The following is a 26,809-nucleotide window of genomic DNA, read 5'->3' as shown; positions in this document are numbered from 1 at the left end:
AGCTCTTGAAAATAAACGCACTAAGAAGCATATTACATCTTTCAGATAATGAGTTCAGTAATTTTGTTTCTTGACATTTCTTACAGCTTTCAAGTAGCATTAAATCATTATTAAATAATTGCTGAAATTGTTCACTTCAGTTAGATTTGTTTTAAAAATGAGCATAATCTTGAACACTTTGTACTTGAATTGCACCTTGTCACCTTAATTATCTCCAGACACTATCTGGGGTTCATTACAACAACACACATCAAAGTTGCTGGTGAATGCAGCAGGCCAGGCAGTATCTCTAGGAAGAAGTACAGTCAACGTTTCAGGCCAAGACCCTTCGTCAGGACTGGGGTTCAATAAGTACTTTGCAAGCTTTTTGAATTCTTACTAATTGTCTGCAATAGTTTTTTTTCCCCTTAAGTACCCAAAACTGCTTTAAGTCCATATTTGGACATAGTGCATCAGTCTTTTAGGTGGGGAAAAAATAGCTGAATTTTTTTGACTGATGCTTGCATAGCTGTGTACTTTTTCTGAACTTGTATAAAAATTGATAGCTTAATATATGCAGTAATTTCAATCATTGGATTAACACAGCCCAGCGGTCTGCTCAAGAACTCCCTCAGATTGAAAAGTATAGCATCAGTTCCTGTTCTGTCACTGGTGGAGAAGAAATGATCATCAGCGGCTTCAATTTTCTTCCGGAGTCCAAGGTTATCTTTCTTGAAAAGGGCCCAGGTATGTGAGAACATTATAAGCCACACACGTCTATAATTGTATTTATTCCAAAGGCAGTATAATTTTCCCTATTATTGCAGCTGTTTGCATTTAACACTGGCTGACTTTCCTTTGCATATCCTTTACATTCTTTTGATAAAAGTATTTCAGTTGAAAAATAAATCAAATGAAATAACATTTAGCTTTGAACCAGCACTGTTTGTCTTTGCTCTTTCAGTGTTATCTGTATGCCTATTTTCTGGTTTATTACTACCTGTTTTTTTTTTAATGAGGTTCATTCAACCACATTGCAAGGATATATTTTAATATATGCTCTTCATCTCCTTTCCACTTGTGCATTCAAAAGAGTCGCTGTTTCATTGCTGAAGTTGTTTCAAGTCTAACCTGACTGGTTCATTGGAAAGATTTCTTGAGAAACTTCAATTAATAAGTTTTCATGTTTGGTAGCTGTATAGCCATAGCTAAAAGCTCTACAAATCTTGTTCTTATACTGAACAAGAATTTAAAAACACATATTTATTGCAATGCAATGTAATTTTTGAATTGCCGCATATTTTTCTTTGAAGTGATTATTCTAATCAGGCTGCACACAAGTGCCATTGTCCATCTGCTTGCAAGGTGCCTTCTTTCTAAACCTGCTTCTGAAAAGGTCTCCTGGTGTGAACCTTCCAAAATAACCAACCCTGACTTAATTAAGAGGCTCTGTACAATGCTGCACCTTGCTAATTGCCAGTGTCATGAAGAACTTCATCAGCATAATTTCATAACCTGGAACTAGCATTCAAAAGAAAAGGAAGCATTCAGAAGAAAAGGAAAGGTACATCGCATCCGGAGTTTCTCTGGTTAGCGGACGATTTCCCTCCACGCCTCTCTGACGTAGTGGGGAACCGTGTATGAGGCAAGTTACAGCAGTGGTTTGCCATTGCCTTCTGCTGGGTGAGTTTCCAAAGAGATCACCAGCTCGTAACCCAGCACGGATGGAAAGCGTGTAGGGGAGCCGGCTGGATTTGAACTCGGGACCTCTCATCCCGAACTCTGGCACTGATGCCACTACGCCACCAGCTGGGTCTCAATTATTAAAAAATTAACCATACATTTGAAAATAAACATTAAATTATTGAAGCCCAGGTACCTGGAAGCAAGGAATAAATAATGAAATAAATTAGCTGAAAATTAATTTTAAATTTACCTATAATTTGTTCCCTCAAATCCATTCCTTTGTTAAGTAGGCATGTTGAAGCTGTGCCAAGTCAAACCTGACACAGGTTCAGTGAGAATGTTCTTTGTGAATCTTCAGTTTTCTGCTCCAACATCAGACTCCATGAGCTGTCCAACATTGCAATCAAATCAGAAAAATATTGCTCATCAGCAGTTAGAAAACTGACAGCTTATTATTGAAATTCGAAAAAATCGCATGACACATTTGAGTATGTTGTAGTTGTATTTCTCACTTTATAAATATAAGTCCACTAGTATGTATCTATTTACCTGACTTCAAATAATATATGATTGATTATAGTAAATAAGCAAGCTATTCATAGTTACATGGATTTTTAAGGGTAAACGTACTCATTTTCCTTCATTAACATTCTTTAAAGGGGAAGTTCCAAGTAACGCGATGGGCTTTGGTGTTTGCCATGTTAGACACATGCTTCTGGATATTTTGACAGGATATTTTCAGCAGATTACAAGATTTCTCTGACCTAGATTTGGAAGCTTCTAGCGTAACCCAATCTGCACCATTCATTCATCAGACATTTAAATTATGAATATTTTTGGGTTGTGTTTGCATATCATTTAGAAGCTCCTGCTTTACAGAGTTGTGCAGTTTTAATCAGAAGAAAGTAGTAGATCGTATTATATGACAAACTATTCTATTTTAAAACAGAATATTATTTACCCTGCGTAAAGATACCTTGGGAAACGTTATAGTTAAATGCATTCACAATGTAATACTTTTCTGAAGTCTTTATTTAGATTTGACCCATAACGTAAAAGCTTAAAACTCCATTCTAATATATTAAATTGTTTATTTAATTTAAAATTATTTTAACTTTGAGCTGGGGGGGGTGCGGGGGGGAAGGGAACGATCAGTGCCTCAGATGCTTTTCTAAAAATCTGTTGATATCCAAGTACAACGTCAGGTAATTCAGATTTCTTCACATTTTTCTTTGCATTTTTGTAGCACAGTTTTTCATCACTCATCTGAATACATGCAGTAGGAAGCAGCATAACAAATCAGGCAAAATTTATTAGCATTTTCTATTTAATGTTCAAAATGCCCACCATTGTTGCTGCACATATCCTGACCATTCTCTCCTGAAAGTGTGAAGTTTTGGTGAGAGCTCTACCTCACATGGACAGAATATGGATGTTTCAGTGAGAGAAAGTTGAAGATCATTCAAGGGAGCCACAGTTTTACGGCAGCATTGGAAATATTTTTATAAGGAATGGCATGGAATGCGGTATTGATGTTACAATCAAATCAGGGATGATCTCATTGAACAGCAGTGGAAGTTTAAGGAACTGAGGGGCCGACTCCTAAATTGTATGTTCATTTATAATAATTTTGATGTTTTGAAGTAAAATAGAAAATACAGTTAAGTTAGCAGATCAGGCAGCATCTTAGGAGTGAGAATCAAAGATACTGTTTCAGGTCAGTCCTTTCCACAGTTAATGTTTCAGACATCTCATTGGAACTTCTGATCTGCTGAGTATTATCAGTGTTTTCTGTTTCCAGTTTCAAATTAAGTTTTTGTTTTTATTTATTTTTAGTTAATGTAAACTAACTATTTAAAATGCAGACATTTTGACAAGTAAGTTTTCATATGTTTATAAGTTGTTTCTATTTTGTTTAAAATAATTGTAGAGGTGGATGTCCCAGCTGTCATCTAATGGTTACTGATATGCCACCTCTCCAGTCTAGTATTTTGTGTGTAATTAATTATTTGGGAGGACTACACTACAATAAGCCTAAAATTGAGAGAAAAAAAATACATTTTTATATCTAAAAAAGCAAGTGATGTCGAAAATGTGTTAAAGTTTAAATAATATTGAAATGAATTTCCTCTTGAAAAGGTGTAGCTTGCAACTTAAATGCATGATAATTTAAAAGCAGATGGTGGTTTCAATTTCCTTTTCACCTAGAAAACCTCTAATTTGAAGTGGTATGTTGGGTTTAATAGAAATTATCAATCAGTGAGCCCAGAATATTTTTTTTCCTAGACATTTTTCATTCATGTCAATACTTCACCTGTTAAAATGCAGTTGGGTAAAACAGAATTTTCCTTTCAATCTAATACATGAGGGAAAACGTTAAATTAACTTGAAAGTGAATGCCATTCCCTCTTTTCTAGACAGAAAATTATGATCTTTCATGCAACAGTTTGTCACGTACCCCGTGACGGGTTAAAGAACCAGCACTTTGGAGTCCAGTATTGCTATTAACTAATAATATTTATTAATAACTACGCAATACAGTAATATAAATGTAGATGAATCAAACAGGTTAGCAATGATTATATATGAGTAAGTGTGGAATATATATGAAAAACCAAGCTTCTTCAAGTCCAGGGATAAAAAGATACAGTCTTACGGTAATGAGTAAAGTTCAGTTCAGTTCAGTTCGTGGTGTTGAGTAGTGATGGAGAGAGAGAGAGGGAGGGATTTGAGTCTTCAGGTGAGCTGACTCCGTCGATCTTCTCGTTGTCCTCCGAAATCCTTTAAACGTCACCAACTGTGACTTCAACAAAGGGGTCTGTTCTTCTGTAGTGGAGCTATCAACCCAGGCAGAGGTTGGACACATGGACAACTCCCCATCGGTCAATCCCTTTTCTCACTGCAAGAGCCACTGATTGATCCGCCTGATCGATCCTCCACAAAACCCACTTTTTCTGTGGGCACAACAAAGCTCATTCAGTGTCCAAAACGTGCCTGAGGTCTATCATCTGACCTCCTATTTATCTCACCGTACTGAGTACCAACTGTCTCTCAAATAACTCCTCCTTCCTTTGTCTGTGTAAAAAATGTACAAGCAGGCAAATGTCCTTGGAGAAAGTAGAAACATACTTCCAGAGAAATCATATCCTGGATTATCCATCAAATAACGCCGCCCTCGGTCACCATAGTGACTGACGAGCTGTTCGGTGCCCTCTCCCAACTCAGCAAAAATCCAAAAGTTCCTCGTGCCTTAAAGTGACAGTCCAAAAGTTAGTCTTCGTCTCTCTCTCTCCCTCTCCCTCTCCCTCTCCCTCTCCCTCTCCCTCTCCCTCTCCCTCTCCCTCTCCCTCTCCCTCTCCCTCTCCCTCTCCCTCTCCCTCTCCCTCTCCCTCTCCCTCTCCCTCTCCCTCTCCCTCTCCCTCTCCCTCTCCCTCTCCCTCTCCCTCTCCCTCTCCCTCTCCCTCTCCCTCTCCCTCTCCCTCTCCCTCTCCCTCTCCCTCTCTCCCTCTCTCCCTCCCTAGTTCATAGGGGTTATTCAGGACCCCATCGCAAGTTCCTTTCTTCATATTTTTGTCACAAGCAAGAAGTGTACGAAGTAGCAAAAGATTTATTAAATGTTATATACTCATACCATTTCTGGCATTGAAATGAGTATATGAGAAAGCAGCAAACATTTGTTAAAGGCATCGTGTTCAGTTAGCTAAGTTTGGATTTTTCAAAATCCTAATGTAAGTTGTTAAATGTACAGATAATATAAAAATAGTTATGGCATTTGAACCTGGAGGAAAAGCTACAGAATGTCAAACGCTCTTTCTTTTTTTTGTAATTTATTTTTTATTGAATTTCATCATCAAACATTTCCATAAGATGTATTTCAGATACTGTACATATATATCATATAACCATATTTGTTGCAAATCTCCACATAATATTTATCTGAGGTATACACTTATAGAAAGGAGAGGAAGGAAAGAACAATGGAAAGAAGAAAACTATGTACAGAGTAGGGAGTGATCTTTTTTTACAACATATTCATTGACTTGTGAGAATGAAATCAGGCCTATGAGGTGTTATGTAGTTAAACCATTTTTTCCAGTATGAATCAAATTGTTCCAACTTATGATTAACAGATGCTGTTATCTTCTCCATTTTGTAAATGTCCATTGTAATTTCCATCCATACATTTAAAGTTGAGCTCTCCTGTAATAACCGTTTCCTGGTAAGGGTCTTTTTACCAGCCACCAGCAGTACATTCATTAAATATTTATCTCTTTTCAACCATTCTTGAGGTATAAACCCAAAATATATGGTCTTACTCTCTAAGGGTATCTCACATTTAAAGATGTCTTGTAGGGCATTATGTATCCCACTCCAATAGTCTTTGATAATGGGGCATTCCCAGAAAATATGATAGTTTGCATTTTGATTTCCACAATTTCTCCAGTAAACGGGGGGTTACTATCATAATGGGATTTCTGAGAGGGTGTAATAAAATATCTTATCAAGTTTTTCCACCCGAACTCCCTCCATTTCTGTGAACTGGTACACTTCCATTGATACCTCCATATTATTGTCCAGTCTTCCTCATATTATTATCCCTCCTTCCTTCTCCCATTTTCTTTTAATGTATGAAGTTGAATGTGTTTTTAAGATTTGACAAACCCTTAAACACGCTTGAAATTATTCTACTACCGTTGTCTGAATTGCATGCTTTTCTAAGTAGCTCTATCAGACATGTACTTGCCTTGGTTACATTTTTAACCGTCCTATTAACACACTGTCGCTTCTGTAAATACCGGTAAAAGTCTTGTTTTTCTAATAAGTGTTTCTCTTTGAGCATTTCAAAACTGAACAGTGTTCCTTCTTTCATTATATTGCGAATATCTGTTATTCCTTTCGCTGTCCAGTCCTTAAATCTAGCATCCAGTTTATTTGGCGAAAAATCAGAGTCATATGCACACCATTTAAGAATTGCAATGTCTCTCTCTAGTTTATCTTCTTTTACAATAGTTTTCCATATTTTAAGAGTCCATTTCACCCATGGGTTTTCAATATTGTTTATGTAACTTTATGGGTTGTTATCAGCCGAAATTGCCTGTATGGGGATGAAAAGTATCCTCTCCTCAATGTTTTTCCATTGAGCGTCATATGATGGGTTGCACCAGCATATCACGGCTCTCAACTGTGCTGCAAAATAATAATCTCTGAGAGAAGGTAGGCCCCATCCACCTTTTCCTTGGCTAATTGCAAAGTTTTGAGATGAACTCTAGGCCTTTTACCTTGCCATATATATCTTGATAGCATCTTGTTCCATTCATTGAATTGATTTTGGTTAATCTCTATTGGTAGGGTCTGAAAGAGATATAGTAGTCTAGGCAGCATATTCATTTTAATAGATTCAATCCCTGAACTGAGACCAAGAAAAGGAATTAGGTTCCATCTTGTTATATCTTCCTTAATTTTTTTATATGTAGGCTGATAATTGCATTCTGATAACCTTGCCAAATCTTTTGGCATAATGGTGCCCAAGTATTTGACGGACTCTGTTTGCCATGCCCAAGGATATCTACTTTCAATTTCTCTTGGTGGGCTATAGTTATATGAAAGTAGTTGGGTTTTATCTATGTTGATGTTGTATGGCAAACGCTCTTAGTAAAAGTTTGTTATGGGTTCAGATAATTTTCTTAAGAACTGCACATATTAAAAAAAGTCTTGGAGACAGTCATTTCAAAATTGCTCTAATCATAATGCTCTCTGAGAATTGTTTCAGACATTAGAAATCAAGGAAACCATTTAAAAAGCAAAAGCAGTTCAGAGAAAACTGAGTCAATCGGAATTAAACGAAACCTGGGTTTTGACTCTTGAAGGAACACAATAATGTAAAAACATGGGTTTTTTTCTTTGATTGATCTGCTAAGGTTAGTTGTATGGCCTTTGTTATTTTATTAAGACCTTATTTTTGTTTCTTGATCAAATTTAATTATAAAGTATGCAAATTTTAATCTCTTGCTTTTTCAAATTAACTTTTGAATGTAATTTCATTTTTTCCAATCTTTAATGTCATAGAATGAAATCTTGATAAATAAATTTGTCTGGTATTGCCCAATAAATAATGGAATTATCAACACTATGAACATCAGTTTTGGTCATCTGTGCTTAGATTTTCATATATATAGGAGAAATATTGATGAGCTTGCCTCCAGAGAAATATTAGAGCTTTAGGCATATTTTCAGAATAAAGCATTTTGTTTGGAGTATTAGTCACATTTTTTTCTCCAATTATTGTGGGTAGTATTAGCACTTCTTAAACTAGTGAATTTAGCTTGATTGAAATACTTTGAAAATATAAGCTAAAAATATTTTTGTAGCTTCTGCAAGAAAAGACTGAACTTTCTAATCATGTCATCCTAATTTTTTAAATATGTTTCTAATACTAAATTAATAAAGTAGTTCAAGATATTCCCTCTTCAATAAATATTACGCATGATAATTAGCTTAGCAGTGATTCAGTTAGTGGCATTGTTAGAAGGTTTTGAGCTCTGATCCCAGACAAAACACAAACTCAGTTTTTTTGAGGTTGTAACTTTTGGATAGTTTGATAAATTGAGGCCTCTATGCTGCCAGGTAGCCTTAAATATCTCAAAGAAGTAGTTTGAAGAGCAGAGATGCTCTCGCTAGGATACTTCAACGTTTCATAATACAGGTTTTCCCCCTGTATCCGAAGATAGAGTGTTCCTATGAAATGGTTCGTAAGCCGGAATGTCGTAAAGTGAATAAGCAATTATCATTTATTAATATGGGGAAAAATTTTTGAGTGCCCCAGACCCAAAAAATAGCCTACAAAATCATGCCAAATAACACACAAAACCTAAAATAACAGTAACATATAGTTATAACTTATAACATATAAGCAGGAATGATATGATAAATACACAGCCTATATAAAGTAGAAATACTTTTCTGCAGCACTGTCTAGCACAGAGAAAATCTCGCGGAAGCACTCTCGACAGGAGCACTCTCTCCGGTAACCTTTAAGCTTGAAGCTGCCAAATCATACCAAATAACACATAAAAGTACATAGCCTATATAAAGTAGAAATAATGTATGTACAGTGTAGTTTCACTTACCGGAATTGGGAAGACTCCAATAAATTGTAGTTTCGTCACAGTTAAACATTTATGCAAATAACCACCTGACGCAATCGGCAGTCGCCTCTGATCTGGGCTGACATTTACATGCCGGGTGGCACCTAGTTAATTAGCTTGTTTATTTCGCTTTTTTCTTAAAAATGTGCTGGGTGTGTTTCGACTACTGCTGCACCGCTGCATTCTTCACGGCAGTGTATTGGTCGGCGGCCCAGAGGTTGGGGACCACTGCTTAAACTATGAAGCTGCCTTTACCTCAGACACCGATCAAACTACCCATGACTACCTTTAAATTCCACTTTCATCACCAACGTCCAGTGCTTTCTGTTTCAGCTTATTAAAAAGACTGACTGATTTCTCCTTAAGTATAAGAAAACTTAGTGGAACACCATGCTTTGTACACCCATCAATCCACTCAAACAATAGACTCTCCATTTTATCCATTATCAGATGCCGACTAAGAGAGACCACTTTGCTACGAGCAGAACCAACAGTAACATTGGCAACTTTCAAAATTCTTTCTCTCTGCATATAAATAGTGTGAATGACGCAGGCAAGTTCAACGCGCGGACAATGTTCTTACTTCGTTCACCACGATCGAAACGCCTAATTATATCTAGTTTTATGCTAAGTGTAACACCCTTACGAGCTCTTTTAGGCTTTTCAGATACCTTAGAACTCATCTTGCTAACGGATGCACAAAATAAATCAAGATAAAGCACGTGTTTAAGCAATGCTGGCTAGAATGCAGTTCTGGGGGAGGAGCTTGGCTGTTCGAGCGCGCGCTGCCTTTTTTTGCGCGCTGCATTTTTTCGTAACAGTGAAAACACCTTCTGTTAGTGAAAACAGGTAACTAATGTAGGTCTTTTGTAACAGCGAGGTGTTGTAAAGTGAACGTTCAGAAAACCGGGGCCACCTGTAGCAGTTAATCTGACTGTTTTTTCGTCACAATGCTGTTTATGGAGAATTTGTGTGCAAACTAGTAAGCATGTTTCCTAGAATCAGTGACTACATTGCAATAATAAAGGATCTCATTGGCTTTAAAAAGTATATTGAAAAAGCCATGAAACTTACTGCATATGTCCATCCTAAATTAATAAGTTATCCTAATTTATTCTAAATTATCAAATTCATCCTTGTTGCTACCATCGGGGAGGAGGTGGAGGAGCCGGAAGACTCACACTCGATGATTCAAAAACAGCTTCTTCCCTTCCATAATCATATTTCTGAACGTTCCATAAATACTACCTCATTACTCTTTATATTTTGTACTGTTATTTTCGTAACTTACGGTAACTTGGAGGTTTAGTTTGACTTCCAGTCTAGACTGAGTAAAGGGATTCATTAATTGTATGAATCAGCCACTAGTAATTTAGTTCTGAAGAGTTTGAATTCTCCTTTCTGTGGACTTGAGGATCTGATGTAAACCATGAATCCAGATCAGGCAATGTGAAGAATTATATTAAACCCCTGGTGCCATGTTAATAATGAAATATCAAATAAAATTCTATTTACTGTTCAGATTTTTTATAGTTTTGTGAAGTGACTGTGTACTAAATAGTTTGCGAGAAATGTGGTAAAATACTGTATGACTGTAGCTGAAGTGGAAGTATCCACATATGCATGCACTCCTTCTCCACCAACAAATACACACAAAACCATATGGACATTTGTGTCCATGTGCCGCTCATGCTCATACTCCCTTTGCAGCCTCCTCATACGAATGTGTTACTATATTGTTTCCAACCCCTCCTGAAGTCTGTCCACTATTCTGTAAGATCAGCGTGTGATTCATTTCATCAGGTACATTTTGTTGCATGATTTCCTTAACCTCTGGTCCAAAAATTTATCCAGCTGCAATCTTACCAAATGCAGTAAGCATATATAACAGTTCGTCTCTGCGTGACAAGAGAACACACATAGCAGTACAATAGTCTGTTTTATTATCTTGTACATTATTACACATTGATAAATTATAATTGTGTATATTATTCTCTATTATTAGTTAATATTATTTATTATTATTGCTAAGTATGCTGTAACAAAATAATTTCCCAATCAGGATCAATAAAGAACTTAAGTTCTTTATTGATTCCTATTCTTCTTCTTCTTCTTCTTATTATTATTTGGCCAGTTGGGGCTCGTCAGCCTTGGACAGCAGCCCGCCCTAGCAGAAGGAAAAACTCTGATTTTAAACCTCCGCTGCTTTGCGGCCATACCCACCCATGTGAAAGGCTTCGGGAGTAAACCTCAAGGAAGAAATCTGAAGCCTGGGTCCCTAAGGTAGTTTGATGTTGTTTACAATTTCACTCTGACAACCTCTGCGACGACACTGGTGCCAAGCTGTATTGGCACTTGCCCTTCCCTTGGACTACATCAGTGATGTAGAGAGGAGGAACCCACTGCATGGGCAACAGCCGGTTCTACAAATCTTCCCACCCAGGCTTGTGCCCTGGAGAGGACACAGTCCACCAGCGGTGCAAACCCATTGTCACTGCCTATTATTATTATTATTATTATTATTATTATTATTATTATATATGCCCATTAATTGTCTCCCCATAGTCCTTGAGAATTCCTCTGAAGAAATTCACTCTGGTCTCACTTGCATGGTCTTAACTGTTATCCTGAGATTATAGCACCTAGTACTAGATACTGGAACAGAAGAAAGTATCCTCTCAGCATCTACCCTGACAGTACTTTCAGAATTATGTTGCTATGTGCACACATTTCTTTCACTGCACCTCACACCACTGTCAACATAATGCCTTGCTACCCACAATCTTTACCCAATGCAACATGAATAAGCATAGTCTTTAGATTCATGTAGCACCTGTATGCATTGATTTAGAGGAATGCTTATGGTATTGCAGATCCTTATTGGTTGCACATGTGGTCATTTTGTTTAACAAAAATCTCATTGTTTTAATGTGATTTACAGATGGACGTCCTCAATGGGAGGTAGAAGGCAAAATTCTCAGGGAGAAGTTTCAAGGGGTAAGATAATTTTTGATTTAAACCAAATTTAAAAAAATATATTTACAATCTCTTGTGTCTCAATTGGTTATTTTACTGCAGTTTCTTTTTATCAAATTGCAGTTATTTTTAATTTTTTTTCCCCCAAATGGGTAACTGTATGAACTCTGAAGTTCAAGGCAATTTTAGACTATTTACCACATAATTGTACTGGCTTCTATAGAACTAATTTACTTGAAACTTGAACCTTTGATTAAAATTGATTATTTTGATAACTGTAAGACTTTAACAGTATTATTTTAAAAGGCAATGTAATTGATTATGTCAAATTGATTTTATTCTCAGCTAATGTTGAGCTTACTAGCAAATAATAGCCTTTATTATAGCTTATTATTATACTTGGCAATTGGCTAGAAAATTCCATGTTATGGAAAATGCTCATTTTTGCACACTATTTCAAATTATATATGTTCCAAATAGATTTGGTGTTCATTTCACTATTTTATAATCTCAATTCAGTTTTGTTCTTTGCCTGCCTGCCTCCAAAACTCATTCCTTGAACGTGATAAACAAAATTAATTACTTTAAACATTGCTAAGTGAATTGTTCTTGAACTTATTCTTTAAAGTTATATTTTCCAGGTTAATCTTGTTGTTGAAGTTCCTCCCTACCATAACAAAAATGTTACATCTGCGGTTCAAGTACAGTTTTATGTTTGCAATGGCAAGAGAAAAAGGAGTCAATCCCAGCGCTTCACTTACATGCCAGGTAATTGAGTTCTTTCTCTTGACTTCATTTTAGCAATACAACTGTAAAAAAGAGATTAAGTTCCCTGCAGCAGAGAGAGTTGGAGTAAGAAATATTTATTCACTTAGTACTGTACTGACTCTTCATCTGTTCTTTTAAATTATGATTTTATTAATACTGCTTAAAGATATTACTGCTGTGTTTGGTTAAGTTTCCCAGATTGGTTACTAAACATTCACAATATTTTCCATAAAATACTCATTTTCATTGCAGACGTAACAAGTTATAGAATGTATTTAAAAAGATTATGGATGATGAAGTTAAGGCAAAACTTGTATAATTCTCATTATTTCAGCTGAACTTTTTACTTGATCGCTCACATTTAACAAATAAAAAAAATTAACACATTTTGACAGCATTAATTATTCATTAACACCAATTGATGGCCAACTCTTTGGCAATTTCTTTTTAATGCAATGGGCTAACATTTGCTTTATAACAGAATGTAGAACTGAAGATGGAGTCCTTTTACTGAAACTTAAATTAGCACACAGAGCAAGTAATTAGAAGCTCCATGGAGTTTTGACCTTTAGCTGTAAGCAGAATGGAAAACAAAGGTTGGGAAATCTTGGAACATAGAAAGCGTTCTTCTGTCCATAATTTAACCTACTCTGACTTGATCCTTCCCTCCAAAATAACCATCTATTTTTCTATCATCCATGTGCCTAAGAGTTTCTTAAATAGATGGTGAGACCAGATACTGAGATTTGCATATGTTTTTGATCTTATTTAAGAAAAGACAGAAGGTTCACCAGACTAATTCATGGAATAACAATAAGTTGAGCAAGACGAGCCTCGTTCTATTCCGTTTAGAATAAGGGATGATATATTTGGAGTGCACAATATTCTAAGGAGGCTTGCCTGGTTAGATGTTGTAGACATTAGGTGGGAAAATCTAGAACTAGATAATAGTTACAGTACATTCTGACAAAGATGAATGTCCACTGAGATACAGGTAACATAGGTTTAGTTGGTGTTTTTAAAAGTCTGTTTTTACCTGCTTAACGGTTCTAAAAGAATTAGGGTTCTAGGGTAAATATACAGTGGCATGCAAAAGGTTTGGGCACCCTGGTCAAAATTTCTGTTACTGTGAATAGCTAAACGAGTAAAAGATGAAGTGATTTCCAAAAGGCATAAAGTTAAAGATGACACATTTCTTTAATATTTTAAGCAAGAAAACTTTTTTATTTCCATCTTTTACAGTTTCAACATAACAAAAAAGGAAAAGGGCCCACAGCAAAAGTTTGGGCACCCTGCATGGCAGTACTTAGTAACACCCTCTTTGGCAAGCTTGTAAACGCTTTTTGTAGCCAGCTAAGAGTCTTTCACTTCTTGTTTGGGGGATTTTCGCCCATTCTTCCTTGCAAAAGTTCTGTGAGCTTCTTGGGCCGTCTTGCATGCACTGCTCTTTTGAGGTCTATCCACAGATTCTCGATGATGTTTAGGTCAGGAGACTATGAGGACATGACAAAACCTTCAGCTTGCGCCTCGAGGTAGTCCATTGTGGATTTTGAGGTGTGTTTAGGATCATTATCCTGTTGTAGAAGCCGTCCTCTTTTCATCTTTAGCTTTTTTACAGATGGTGTGATGCTTGCTTCCAGAATTTGCTAGTATTTAATTGAAAATACCAAGAAGTTCGATTCAAAAGGTTCAAGGGAACATCTAAACAAGCCTGATGCATTTTGGAACCAAGTCCTGTGGACACATTTCTTTCACTGCATGTTGAAGTAGAACTTTTTGGCCGCAATGAGCAAAGGTATGCTTAGAGAAAAAAGGGTGCCAAAGGGGGTGTTACTAAGTACTGTCATGCAGGGTGCCCAAACTTTTGCTCTACCTCAGAAGGCAGTGGAGGCTAATTCTCTGGATGCTTTCAAAAACGAGTTAGATAGAGCTCTTAATGATAGCGGAGTCAAGGAATATGGGGAGAAGGCAGGAACGGGGTACTGATTGTGAATGATCAGCCATGATCACAGTGTATGGCGGTGCTGGCTTGAAGGGCCGAATGGCCTACTCCTGCACCTATTGTCTATTCTCTATTCATGTAAAGAACCCCTGTCCAACTGTTAAGCATGGGGGATCAATCATGCTTTGGGCTTGTGTTGTAGCCAGTGGCACAGGGAACATTTCACTGGTAGAGGGAAGAATGAATTCAATTAAATGCCAGCAAATTCTGGAAGCAAACATCACACCGCCTGTAAAAAAAAAAGCCGAAGATGAAAAGAGGATGGCTTCTACAACAGGATAATGATCCTAAACACACCTCAAAATCCACAATGGACTACCTTGAGGCGCAAGCTGAAGGTTTTGCCGTGGCCCTCGCAGTCCCCTGACCTAAACATCATCGAGAATCTGTGGATAGACCTCAAAAGAGCAGTGCATGCAAGACGGCCCAAGAACCTCACAGAACTAGAAGCCTTTTGCAAGGAAGAATGGGTGAAAATCCCCCAAACAAGAATTGAAAGACTCTTAGCTGGTTACAAAAAGAGTTTACAAGCTGTGATACTTGCCAAAGGGAGTGTTACTAAGTACTGCCATGCATGGTGCCCAAACTTCTGCTTCAGCCCTTTTCCTTTCTCGTTATTTTGAAACTGTAAGAGATGGAAATACAGTTTTCTTGCTTAAAATATTAAAGAAATATGTCATCTTTAACTTTATGCCTTTTGAAAAGCAGTTCATCTTTTACTCGCTTAGCTAGTCACAGTAACATTAATTTTGACCAGGGGTGCTCAAACTTTTTCATGCCACTGTATGCATGAGGTGTGAAGGGAAGAAAAAATTGACTGCGAATGACAAAATACATATCAGTTGCAGTCAGATTTAACATTTGGTGCTGTAATTTGGTTTTCTTCCATTATATGAAGCCATAACAGTCAGGGGAAAAAGGTTAAGGCAAACCAGTAGAGCAGTTAATATGTTCAGTTTACTGCTGATTTATTCTCCTATCAATATTGATCTTTTGGAGAGCAATTCTATATGCCTTAGTTTGTATATTATACAGAAACAATAAACATGAGAAAGTATAGGGAAGGACAGAGGACAACATAGTTACAGTGAACAAAGTCAGTAAGTTCACAATTCATGCATTCATGAAGATCTTACATTTTTATCTTCAACCTCTTACATACTGTACTGAAAGCTTTGGAATTTTGTTGGTTGTAAATTTCTCAATAAGATTCAGTAGGTGCCTGGGTATTTATTAGTCTTGAAGTGTATTGGTGAGTGTCAGCAAGCTATTTGGCCGCTGCCTATGCCAAGAAATATCACTATCAAATCAAACTCTGTTGTTGACTAATTTACATGTCTAATAAGAGTCAAGAATCAAGGCTGCATCCCAACTCAAAACTTAGCAAGGAGCTATATCCACTGAGATTTTAAAAATTGGTGGTGAAGTTTTTCAGTCTTGTATCCACAATTTCATCAACATCCGACACAGAAAAAGTCATTATCAGGATCCTCCTGAACCACTACCTTTTTGTGACTGATGAGCTGTTGGCTGAATCACTGTGCAAGTTTCATCCATCTAGAGGCAGAGCAAATATGATCTTCACTGCACAACATTCCAAGAAAAGCGTAGGGAGCAGCATTTGCTTTCAATTTTACCTTGTGTTTGCTTGATGAAACCATAATACTAACCACTGGTTCTACAACAGATGAATCTTGACTGGTGTCAAACAAGATGAGTCATTGTCCTAAAATAATCTTTAAATCTTTGTCGCTGCAACTTTGCATTTCACCTTCAACAAACTTCCTGTAGGAGCAAAGTAATCTTCAAAATTAACAAAAAATTGTTCAGTCTGACAGTGTCTGTTATGCAGAACAAAGGAGTCACCCAAACCTGAGTAGTCAAACTACAGTATGCAGATGATGTGTGTTTATTCATGCTTAGAAGTTGAGCTTTAAGATGGTATCAACTCGTTTACAAAGGATGTGAGAGGATCAACCTTGACGTCAAAATCTGCAAGACCAATGTCTTCTGCCAAACCTCCCTAATGTACCAAATTCACATTGATACCTTAGAAAATCTTAGAGCCAACTGTTATGGAAGGCACATATTAGTGAAGAAATTCAATGGTGTGTTCAATATGCCAGTATTGATCAGTAAAGGATAAGGATATTTTAAGATCAAAACTTCCAATCTGACACAAAACTGCTAGTCTGTTGGACAAATACAGTGATCCATACACTTCCTTCCGATATGCTTCTGAGACATATCAGACATGTCCATACCACCAACAGTATATCCTCAAAATCGTTCAATTTCTCCGGAGGAATAAGCAACCATCTCCCATGTCTTGTCCAAGACCCCAGTGAATGTCAAGTGGTTATGTTGGACTGGCCATGTCGCTCAAATGTCTGACAACGGAATGCTGAAACAGTCACTATTCTAAATGCTGTTGTGGAGATTACGAGGTAGACAGAGAAAATGCTTCGGGTATGTGTGTAAGGTTTCCCTGGTGCAATATTCCCACAAATTTATAGAAATATTTGGCCCTTGACTGCTCAAAGTGGAAAAACAGCATTCAGGATGGTATCAGGAGCTTTGTGATCATACATTAAGAGCACAAAGAACCTGTGCCTAAGTGGTGGAAACTACCCACCTGCCTGGCACGAAAGGTACCTTCTCCACAGGTGGAAGAGTCAGATTCTGACTTTAGCCTCGTTATCCACCTGAGAACCTAAAACCCAGAGTGGAAGCAAATGATTCTTGATCACAAAGACCATCTAAGAAGAAATTGGATTGAATGGATATAAATCTGATGAATGGAAATTAAAAGCAAGAACCCCGAAGGGTTTATTGTAGGAGTTCCTACAGCTCAGCTGATAGCATTGAATCCATTTGTACAGCTACAGTTGCTTATTCTGAAACTAGTTAACTTATACTTACTGAAGTAAGTAGGTGTATTCCTGTTCTGAACTTATGGTTGGATAATATTCAAGTCCTCTGGAGTGCACTTTCATATGCAATACTGTACAAAAAATAACTTCCTAAGACTTTCCAGAGCCTTGTGGTAATGATATTTGTTGTCAATAAACTTATTAATGTTTGCCACCTATATTCTCATACAAATTATTATGTAGATGACAAACAACAGGGATCCAGTACCAATCCCTGCAGCACAGTACTGATCACAGCTGTACAGAGTGGAAAAACAACCCTTCATCCTTGCACTAAGCTGATTTTGTATCCTTTTGCTGGTTCACCTTGGATTCCAAGTGATCTAGTCTTCCAAACTAGCCTGCCATGCATGATCTTCTCAAAGGCTTTGCCAGAATTCATGTGGACATCTACCTACTTGCATTCGTCAATCTCTTGGTCACCCCTTCAAATTACAAAAAGTCATCATGAAAGACTTTCCATACAAAAAAATATCATGCTGACTATCCCTATCAGTCATTGCTTTTCAAAGTGCAGATAGATACTGTCTCCATTAATTTTCTCACCACCCTGTAGTTGTGTTAACTCAGAATAAGAATTGGGGAGGAGGAGTAGTAGTACAATCTGGCAGGTGATAGGTGGAACCAGATGAGACTGGGAGGTGATGGGTGGTAAAAGAAAAGGGCTGAAGAAGATGGAATCTGATGGGAGAGTAGAGTGGACCGTGGGAGAAAGGAAAGGAGGGGAGAGGTACCAGAGGCAGGTGATAAGCAAGTGAGGAGAAGAGAAAGGGTAAGACGGGAGCCGGAATGAAAAAGGAGAGGAGGAGGAAGGGGGGAAGAAATTACCAGATGTTAGAGAAATCAATGTTCATGCTGTTAGGTTGGAGGCTACCCAGGCGGAATAATAGGTGTTAACCCTCTAACCTGAGAATGGCCTCAGTGTATCACTCGGAGAATGCTGGAGGCACTCAGCATGCCAGGCAGTATCCTTGGAAAAGAGTAAACAATCGATATTTCGGGCTGAAACCCTCGTGTTTGGATTTCCTCGTATTATGGCCTTGTCATGACAGTAGGGAAGGTCATGGGCCAACAAGTTGTAATTGGAGTGGAAGTAGAATTAAAATGTTTGGCCACTGGGAAACTTGCCTGTTGTGGACAGAGCTTTAGGTTAACCTTGGTTCACATAACTAGTTTCCCAATCTCTGGACAGAATTGAGCAAAAAACGCTATTGGATTACTATGGAAGGGATGCGCCTTTGAATTGCATTGATGTTAAAACTCTTGTTTGGAGAGTATCAAGGAATTGGAGGAAAATGGAACCACTGAGATATTTTCATAACGGCACAAATTAAATTCCTTGCATTTTGTTTGCTGGTGTACAAAATGTCTTCAGTTTAATTCATTATTTTAATGTTCTGGCAATATTCACAAAGCTAAAAGCATATAATGCAGCCCATGATATGAATATTTCCTGTTTTCATTTTAAGAAATGTTTACTGGACCAATGATGGATCAGGACAGGTGCTGGCAGGAAGTGGCTTGTACTGCTGAACAGGAACCAGTTATTATCTATAAACCACGTACTCCTGCTAAACTAAGTGGCAGAAGCTGAGGCCTGAACTAGTTGTAAATTGTTTGCTGCTAACACCAGAGAATGTGTGGGTGTATGGCACCCAACCCATAGGAAAATAGTGCAAAAAACTTTTGTGTTGTCATGATGTGTAAAGCAACCTAATCTTTAAAGTTAATTTCAAATATTTAATGTGAATAATTGGTTTATTCTAGCAAAGGCCTTATTAAAGCTGTTAAAGTCGTTTACAGATAGTTTGCCCTTCAATTTGGTTAACCCTCAGCGAACTAACTTCTTAAGTATTTTCTTGTTTGCTTTACATCTGGTTACAGAAAACAAATTGTAACTTAATATTTGGTCAAGAATATTTCAGTTTTGACTGGTTACTTACCTTCTTACCTAGAACATTTTTTTTCTGAAGGACAGGCATTGCAAAGGTTTAATTCGGTAGGGTGAGAATAATATTTTGAATGTGACAAGTACAATTAGAGGAAATATTAAGAGTTTTTGTGTACTTGAAAGTGGATAATGCACCAAGCTCAACTGAAAGGTAACCGAAGATGCTACAAGAAGTAAGGGGAAATTGCAGAAAATGTGACCATAATTTTCAGTCTTCCCTGTTTGTTATCCTGAGACCTGTACCATTTTGTACTAGATGGTTGAAGCAGACTTCAGCCTTGCAGTCCCTTTCAGAATCATGTTCCTGCATGTTATGCTGCTTCTTACCAATGACCCCTCCCCCATCCATTTGCAACCTTTCACCCACAAACTCTACCCCACGCTGAGTGAAGGGTGTTAACCTTTTTAATAAGAGAGGTTATAATAGCGTGAGGATATTCTTGAGGGGTCATCTAATAAGTCCATTTGGGTTGAACTTGGGAATAAGAAGTGGATGGTCACCTTGGTAGGAGTATTTTATAAACCCCCTGAGATTCAGCAAAAATTTGAGCAGATGTGTCGAGAAATTGCATGTAGTTGTGAGAATAATAGGGTAATGCCAGTGGGACATTTCAATATTATTTTATTTCCTGATGTCGACTGGGACACCCATAGTGCAAAGGCTCAGAACAGGGCATAATTTGTGCAGTGTGTTCAAGACAGTTTCCTTACGTAATATGTAGATGTATCCAGTTGAGAGGAAGCAATACTGGTATGAAGTGGGCCAAGTATTTGAAGCAGCATTTGGGGGAATGCTTTTTAAATGGGCAAATCCCTAGGGCTTGACTGAGTGCAGCCCCGGATCTACTAGGAAGGCAGGGCTAAAATCATGGAGGCCCTTGCAGAAATACTTGCTTTGTTTGCCACTAGTGAAATTCTGGAAGATGAAGGTGGGCTTATGTTGTTCCGTTGTTCAGGAAGGTTAGCATGAAAGGCCAGGGAACTACAAGCTGGTGAGTCTTCAGTTGCAGAAAAGTTACTGAAGGGAAACTCTGAAGGGCAAGGTCTGCCATTATTTGTATAGTGAAGCCTAGATCAGGTTTTTGTTCATGATGAATCTTCTAGAGTTTTTATAAGAGATAACTAAGGGGATGGATGAAGGTAGGTCAGTGGTTGTTGTCGGTATGGACTTTAGAAAGGCCATTAACAAGGTCCCATATAGTAAACTGATCTGGAAGATTAGATTGCATGAATCGGAAGGAGATAGCGAGGTGGATTCAGAATTGGTTCGATGAGAAGAAGCAGGGGCTCATTGTAGAAGGTTGAGTCTCTAACTGGAGACCTGTGACTTGTGGAATGTGCCAAGGATCAGTGTTGGGACCTCTGTTATTCATTATTTATACAAATGTTTTGGATGTGAATGTACAAGGCACAATCTGCAAGTTTACTGATGATACTAAATTAGAAGGTCTTGTTGATAATGAAGCAGGTTAAAAATGAATTACAAAGTAGTCTTGAACTGTTATGGTAATGGACTGAAGAATGACAAATGAATTTCAACTGATAAGTGTGAAGTGATGCATTCTGAGCATTCAAATCAGGGTAGAACCTATACCATGATTAACAGGGTGCTATTAAGTGTTGTCGAATGAAGGAACCTGGGAGTACAAGTGCCCAGTTTGCTGAAAGTGGCTACACTAGTAGATGGTGGTGAAGGTGTATAGCATGCTGGTCTTCATTGGTCAGGACACTGAGTTTGGGAAGAGGGACATTATGTTACAGTTGTATAAGTTGATGGTGAAATCATACTTCGAGTATTGTGTACAGTTTTGGTCATCCTGTTATAGGAAAGACAGGTAAGCTGGAGAGGATGAAGACATTCAAAGAACATTTGAATTTTCATTCTTTAATGAATCTCAAAGTTTGTATACAACATACATATTTTGATACATTTATTATCAATGTAATAATAAGAACAAAATGATTCAATTCAAGAACTGTTGGAGATGAAATAAGGCTTTATATCTGTCACTTGAAAGAGAACTCTGAAAGAAGCAAAGCAGCATTTAAGGCCGTGAAAGCCAAACTTCAAAGGGAGATCAAGGCTATGAAGAACAACTGGTGGAATAAGCAAGCGGAAGAACTGCAAGCAATGTCAGACAGGAATGACTACCATGGGCCCTTCTCAGGACTGAAAGCTGTCTATGGTCCAAGAAGCAGTACAGTGGCCCCAGTAAAAACTGCAGATGGGAGCAAGCTATGCGGTGACAGGAAAGACATCACTGAGCGGTGGAGAGTACACTTCTGTAACGTTCTAAACCAAGAAGGTGCGGCTGACCGCAATGCATGTGAAAGGCTCACAACTAGACCGAGAAGAGCTATGTGTACTCATCACTATGACAGAAAAGATACCAGAAGTTGTAAAGCACCCGGGCAAGATGACTTTCCATCAGATGTACTGAAGGAAGGTGTTCCTGCTCTGAAGACTGAACTGTTGAACTTACATAATGCTTGTTGGCAGAGTCAATGTCTCCCTCAGGACTTCAAAGATGCGATGATAGTCACCATCTACAAGAAGAAAGGCGACCGTAGCGTTTGTGGAAACCACCAAGGAATCTCCCTTCTGTCCACAGCTGGCAAGATTATGGTGAAGATACAAGATCATCTCAGAAGGTGTGCTTCCTGAAAGCCATTGTGGCTTTAGGGCTGGAAGATTTTTACTTTGAGGCAACTCCAGGAGAAGGTGGTAGAACAGCAGCAACCATTGTACATTGCCTTTGTTGATTTCTGTCAAAGATTTGATGCGGTGGACAGAGAAACACTCTGGGAAGTGCTCAAAATTTATGGCTGTCCAGATAAGCTGGTTACGATGATCAAGTTGTTTCATGAGAACATGTCTGGCAAAGTATCTATTGGAGGAGACGTTAGCGAAGCCTTCACCGTCAACCACGGGGTAAAACAGGGATGCATTCTTGCTTCAACTTTGATCACACTATATCTTGCTGCAGTTTTGGAAGTAATGGACCATAATTTGGACAAAGCTGTGTACATCAGGACTCGCTCAGATGGAAAATTGTTCAACATGTCAAGACTCAAAGCCTCAACCAAATCAAGAGAGATATGTGTCAGAGAATTTCTGTATGCAGACGACTCAGCCCTGGTTGCTATTGATGTTAATGTGATATCAAGAAATTGTAGACCGCTTCTTGTTTGCTGCCACTCTTTTTGGCCTAAGAATCAATGTCTCCAAAACCAAACTTCTGTACCAGCCTCTTCCTCTGTGTAGTCCCAGTGAGATCCAACCACCAGTCATATTGGTCAATGGGGTAGCACTGAAATGTTCTGACTCTTTCATATACTTAGGAAGAGCTGTGACCAACACCAACTCATCAGATCTGGAAGTTGAGAGGAGAATTCAATCAGCTACAAAAATCTTTGATGCTTTGCAGAAGCGACTTTAGTCTCGCATGACATTAAAATGGCAACCAAGGTAACAGTCAGGAGAGGGAAGGGCAAGGGTCAGATACTAGAGAGTACCCCTGTGGCTGTCCCCCTTAACAATAAATACTCCTGTTTAAGTACTGTTGGGGGGTACGACCTACCTTGTGGAAGCAACAGTGGCTGCGTCTCTGGCAGAGTTAGGGTAGGGAATGGAAGAGAATGGCAGTAGTGATAGGGGACTCTATAGTTAGGAGGTCAGACAGCTGATTCTGTGGATGCAGGAAAGAAACACGGTTGGTAGTTTGCCTCCCAGGTGCCAGGGTCTGGGGTGTTTCTGATCGCATCCACGATATCCTGAAGCGGGAAAGTAAACAGCCAGAGGTCGTGGTACATATTGGTACCAACGACATAGGTAGGAAAAGGGAGGAGTTCCTGAAAACAGACTACAGGGAGTTAGGAAAGAAGTGGAGAAGCGGGACCTCCAAGATAGTAATCTCGCGATTACTGCCTGTGCCATGCGACAGTGAGTATAGGAATAGAGTGAGCTGCAGGATAAATACATGGCTGAGGGATTGGAGCGGGGGGTAGGGATGTAGATTTCTGGATCATTGGGACCTCTTTTGGGGCAGGCATGACCTGTACAAAAAGTACGAGCTGCCCTTGAATCCAAGGGGGACCAGTATCCTGGCAGGGAGGTTTGCTATTGGGGAGAGTTTAAACTAGAATTGCTTGGGGGGGGGGGGCGGGCGGAGTGAACAAAACTCACCGCTTTATTTTCACCATGGATGTCCAGTCCCTATATACTTCCATCCCCCATCAGGAAGGTCTCAAAGCTCTACGCTTCTTTTTGGATTCCAGACCTAATCAGTTCCCCTCTACCACCACTCTGCTCCGTCTAGCAGAATTGGTCCTTACTCTTAATAATTTCTCCTTTTGCTCCTCCCATTTCCTCCAAACTAAAGGTGTAGCTATGGGCACCCGTATGGGTCCTAGCTATGCCTGCCTTTTTGTTGGTTTTGTGGAACAATCTATGTTCCGTGCCTATTCTGGTATCTGTCCCCCACTTTTCCTTCGCTACATCGACGACTGCATTGGCGCTGCTTCCTGCACGCATGCAGAACTCGTTGACTTTATTAACTTTGCCTCCAACTTTCACCCTGCCCTCAAGTTTACCTGGTCCATTTCCGACACCTCCCTCCCCTTTCTAGATCTTTCTGTCTCTGTCTCTGGAGACAGCTTATCCACTGATGTCTACTATAAGCCTACTGACTCTCACAGCTATCTGGACTATTCCTCTTCTCACCCTGTCTCTTGCAAAAACGCCATCCCCTTCTCGCAATTCCTCCGTCTCCGCCGCATCTGCTCTCAGGATGAGGCTTTTCATTCTAGGACGAGGGAGATGTCTTCATTTTTTAAAGAAAGGGGCTTCCCTTCCTCCACTATCAACTCTGCTCTTAAACGCATCTCCCCCATTTCACGTACATCTGCTCTCACTCCATCCTCCCACCACCCCACTAGGAATAGGGTTCCCCTGGTCCTCACCTACCACCCCACCAGCCTCCGGGTCCAACATATTATTCTCCGTAACTTCCGCCACCTCCAACGGGATCCCACCACTAAGCATATCTTTCCCTCCCCCCCTCTCTCTGCATTCCGCAGGGATCGCTCCCTGCACAACTCCCTTGTCCATTCGTCCCCCCCATCCCTCCCCACTGATCTCCCTCCTGGCACTTATCCGTGTAAGCGGAACAAGTGCTACACATGCCCTTACACTTCCTCCCTTACCACCATTCAGGGCCCCAAACAGTCCTTCCAGGTGAGGCATCACTTCACCTGTGAGTCGACTGGGGTGATATACTGCGTCCGGTGCTCCCGATGTGGCCTTTTATATATTGGTGAGACCCGACGCAGACTGGGAGACCGCTTCGCTGAACATCTACGCTCTGTCCGCCAGAGAAAGCAGGATCTCCCAGTGGCCACACATTTTAATTCCACATCCCATTCCCATTCTGACATGTCTATCCACGGCCTCCTCTACTGTAAAGATGAGGCCACACTCAGGTTGGAGGAACAACACCTTATATTCCGTATGGGTAGCCTCCAACCTGATGGCATGAACATTGACTTCTCTAACTTCCGCTAGGCCCCACCTCCCCCTCGTACCCCATCTGTTACTCCTTTTTATGCACACATTCTTTCTCTCACTCTCCTTTTTCTCCCTCTGTCCCTCTGAATATACCTCTTGCCCATCCTCTGGGTCACCCCCCCCCCCGTCTTTCTTCCCGGACCTCCTGTCCCATGATCCTCTCGTATCCCCTTCTGCCTATCACCTGTCCAGCTCTCGGCTCCATCCCTCCCCCTCCTGTCTTCTCCTATCATTTTGCATCTCCCCCTCCCCCTCCAGCTTTCAAATCCCTTACTCACTCTTCCTTCAGTTAGTCCTGACGAAGGGTCTCGGCCTGAAACGTCGACTGCGCCTCTTCCTATAGATGCTGCCTGGCCTGCTGCGTTCACCAGCAACTTTGATGTGTGTTGGAGGAAGGGGCTGTTGGCTCACAAATAGAGAAAGCTTGGAGACAATACGAGAGGGAGGATATGCAGGTGATAGAGGAGGGATGTGCTCAGACCGATGGTTTGAGGTATGTCTGTTTTAATACAAGAAGCATCATGAACAAAGTGGATGAGTTTAGAGTGTGGATCAGTACTTGGAGCTCTGATGTTGTGGCCTTTACAGAAACTTGGATGGCTCAGGGGCAGGAATGGTTAATTGTAATGCTGGGCTTTAGATATTTCAGAAAGAACAGGGAGGGAGGCAAAAGAGGTGGGTGTGTGGCACTGCTGATCAGAGATAGTGTCAAGGCTGCAGAAAAGGAGGAAGTCATGGAGGGGTTGTCTACGGAATCTCTGTGGGTGGAAGTTAGAAACAGGAGGGGGTCAATAACTCTATGGGATATTTTTTATAAACCACCCAATAGTAACAGGGACATTGAGGAGCAGATGGGGAGACAGATTCTGGAAAGGTGTAATAATAACAGGGTTGTCATGGGAGATTTTAATTTCCCAAATATTGATTGGCATCTCCCTCGAGCAAGGGGTTTAGATGGGGTGGAGTTTGTTAGGTATATTCAGATACCTACACAATATGTAGGTAAGCCTACAAGAGGAGAGGCTGTGCTTGATCTGGTATTGGGAAATGAACCTGGTCAGGTGTCAGGTCTCACAGTGGGAGAGCATTTTGGAGATAGAATTGTGATCACTACCTCCTTTACCATAGCATTGAAGAGGGATAGGAATAGACCAGTTAGGAAAGCATTTCATTGGAGTAAGGGGAAATATGAAGGTATCAGGCAGGAACTTGGAAGCATAAATTGGGAACAGGTGTGCTCCAGGAAAATCTACGGCAGAAATGTGGCAAATGTTCAGGGGATATTTGCGTGGCTTCTGCACAGGTACGTTCCAATGAGACAGGGAAAGGATGGTAGGGTACAGGAACTGTGGTGTACAAAGACTGTTGAAAATCTAGTCAAGAAGGAAAGAAAAGCTTATGAAAGGTTCAAAAAACTAGATAATGATAGAGATCTAGAAGATTATAAGGCTAGCAGCTAATTTAAGAATGAAATTAGGGAGAGCCAGAAGGGGCCATGAGAAGGCCTTGGTGAGCAGGATTAAGGAAAACCCCAAGGCATTCTACAAGTATGTGAAGAGCAAGAGGATAAGACGTCAGAGAATAGGGCCAATCAAGTGTGACAGTGGAAAAGTGTGTACGGAACCGAAGGAAATAGCAGAGATACTTAATGAATACTTTGCTTCAGTATTCACTATAGAAAAGACCATAAGACAAAGGAGCAGAAGTAAGCCATTCATCCCATCGAGTCTGCTCCGCCATTTTATCATGAGCTGATCCATTCTCCTATTTAGTCCCACTCCCCCGCCTTCTCACCATAACCTT

At 39.5% G+C, this 26,809-nt stretch overlaps 1 protein-coding gene across 2 annotated transcripts in view; it reads left to right on the top strand.

Moving 5' to 3' along the window:
- nfatc3a (nuclear factor of activated T cells 3a) overlaps positions 1 to 26,809 on the top strand; it is a 181,114-nt gene that overhangs the window by 84,160 nt on the left and 70,145 nt on the right. For both annotated transcript variants that reach the window (XM_063066830.1, XM_063066829.1), the window contains exons 6-8: positions 586 to 726; positions 11,752 to 11,807; positions 12,428 to 12,554. In XM_063066830.1, coding sequence (XP_062922900.1) covers positions 586 to 726; positions 11,752 to 11,807; positions 12,428 to 12,554 — 324 coding nt within the window. The remainder of the gene's footprint in view (positions 1 to 585; positions 727 to 11,751; positions 11,808 to 12,427; positions 12,555 to 26,809) is intronic.

Source organism: Mobula hypostoma, chromosome 14 (genome assembly GCF_963921235.1).
Source record: "Mobula hypostoma chromosome 14, sMobHyp1.1, whole genome shotgun sequence".
Taxonomy (NCBI): domain Eukaryota; kingdom Metazoa; phylum Chordata; class Chondrichthyes; order Myliobatiformes; family Myliobatidae; genus Mobula; species Mobula hypostoma.
Note: the sequence above shows the minus strand (reverse complement) of the source record. Positions and strands in the feature narration are given on the sequence as shown.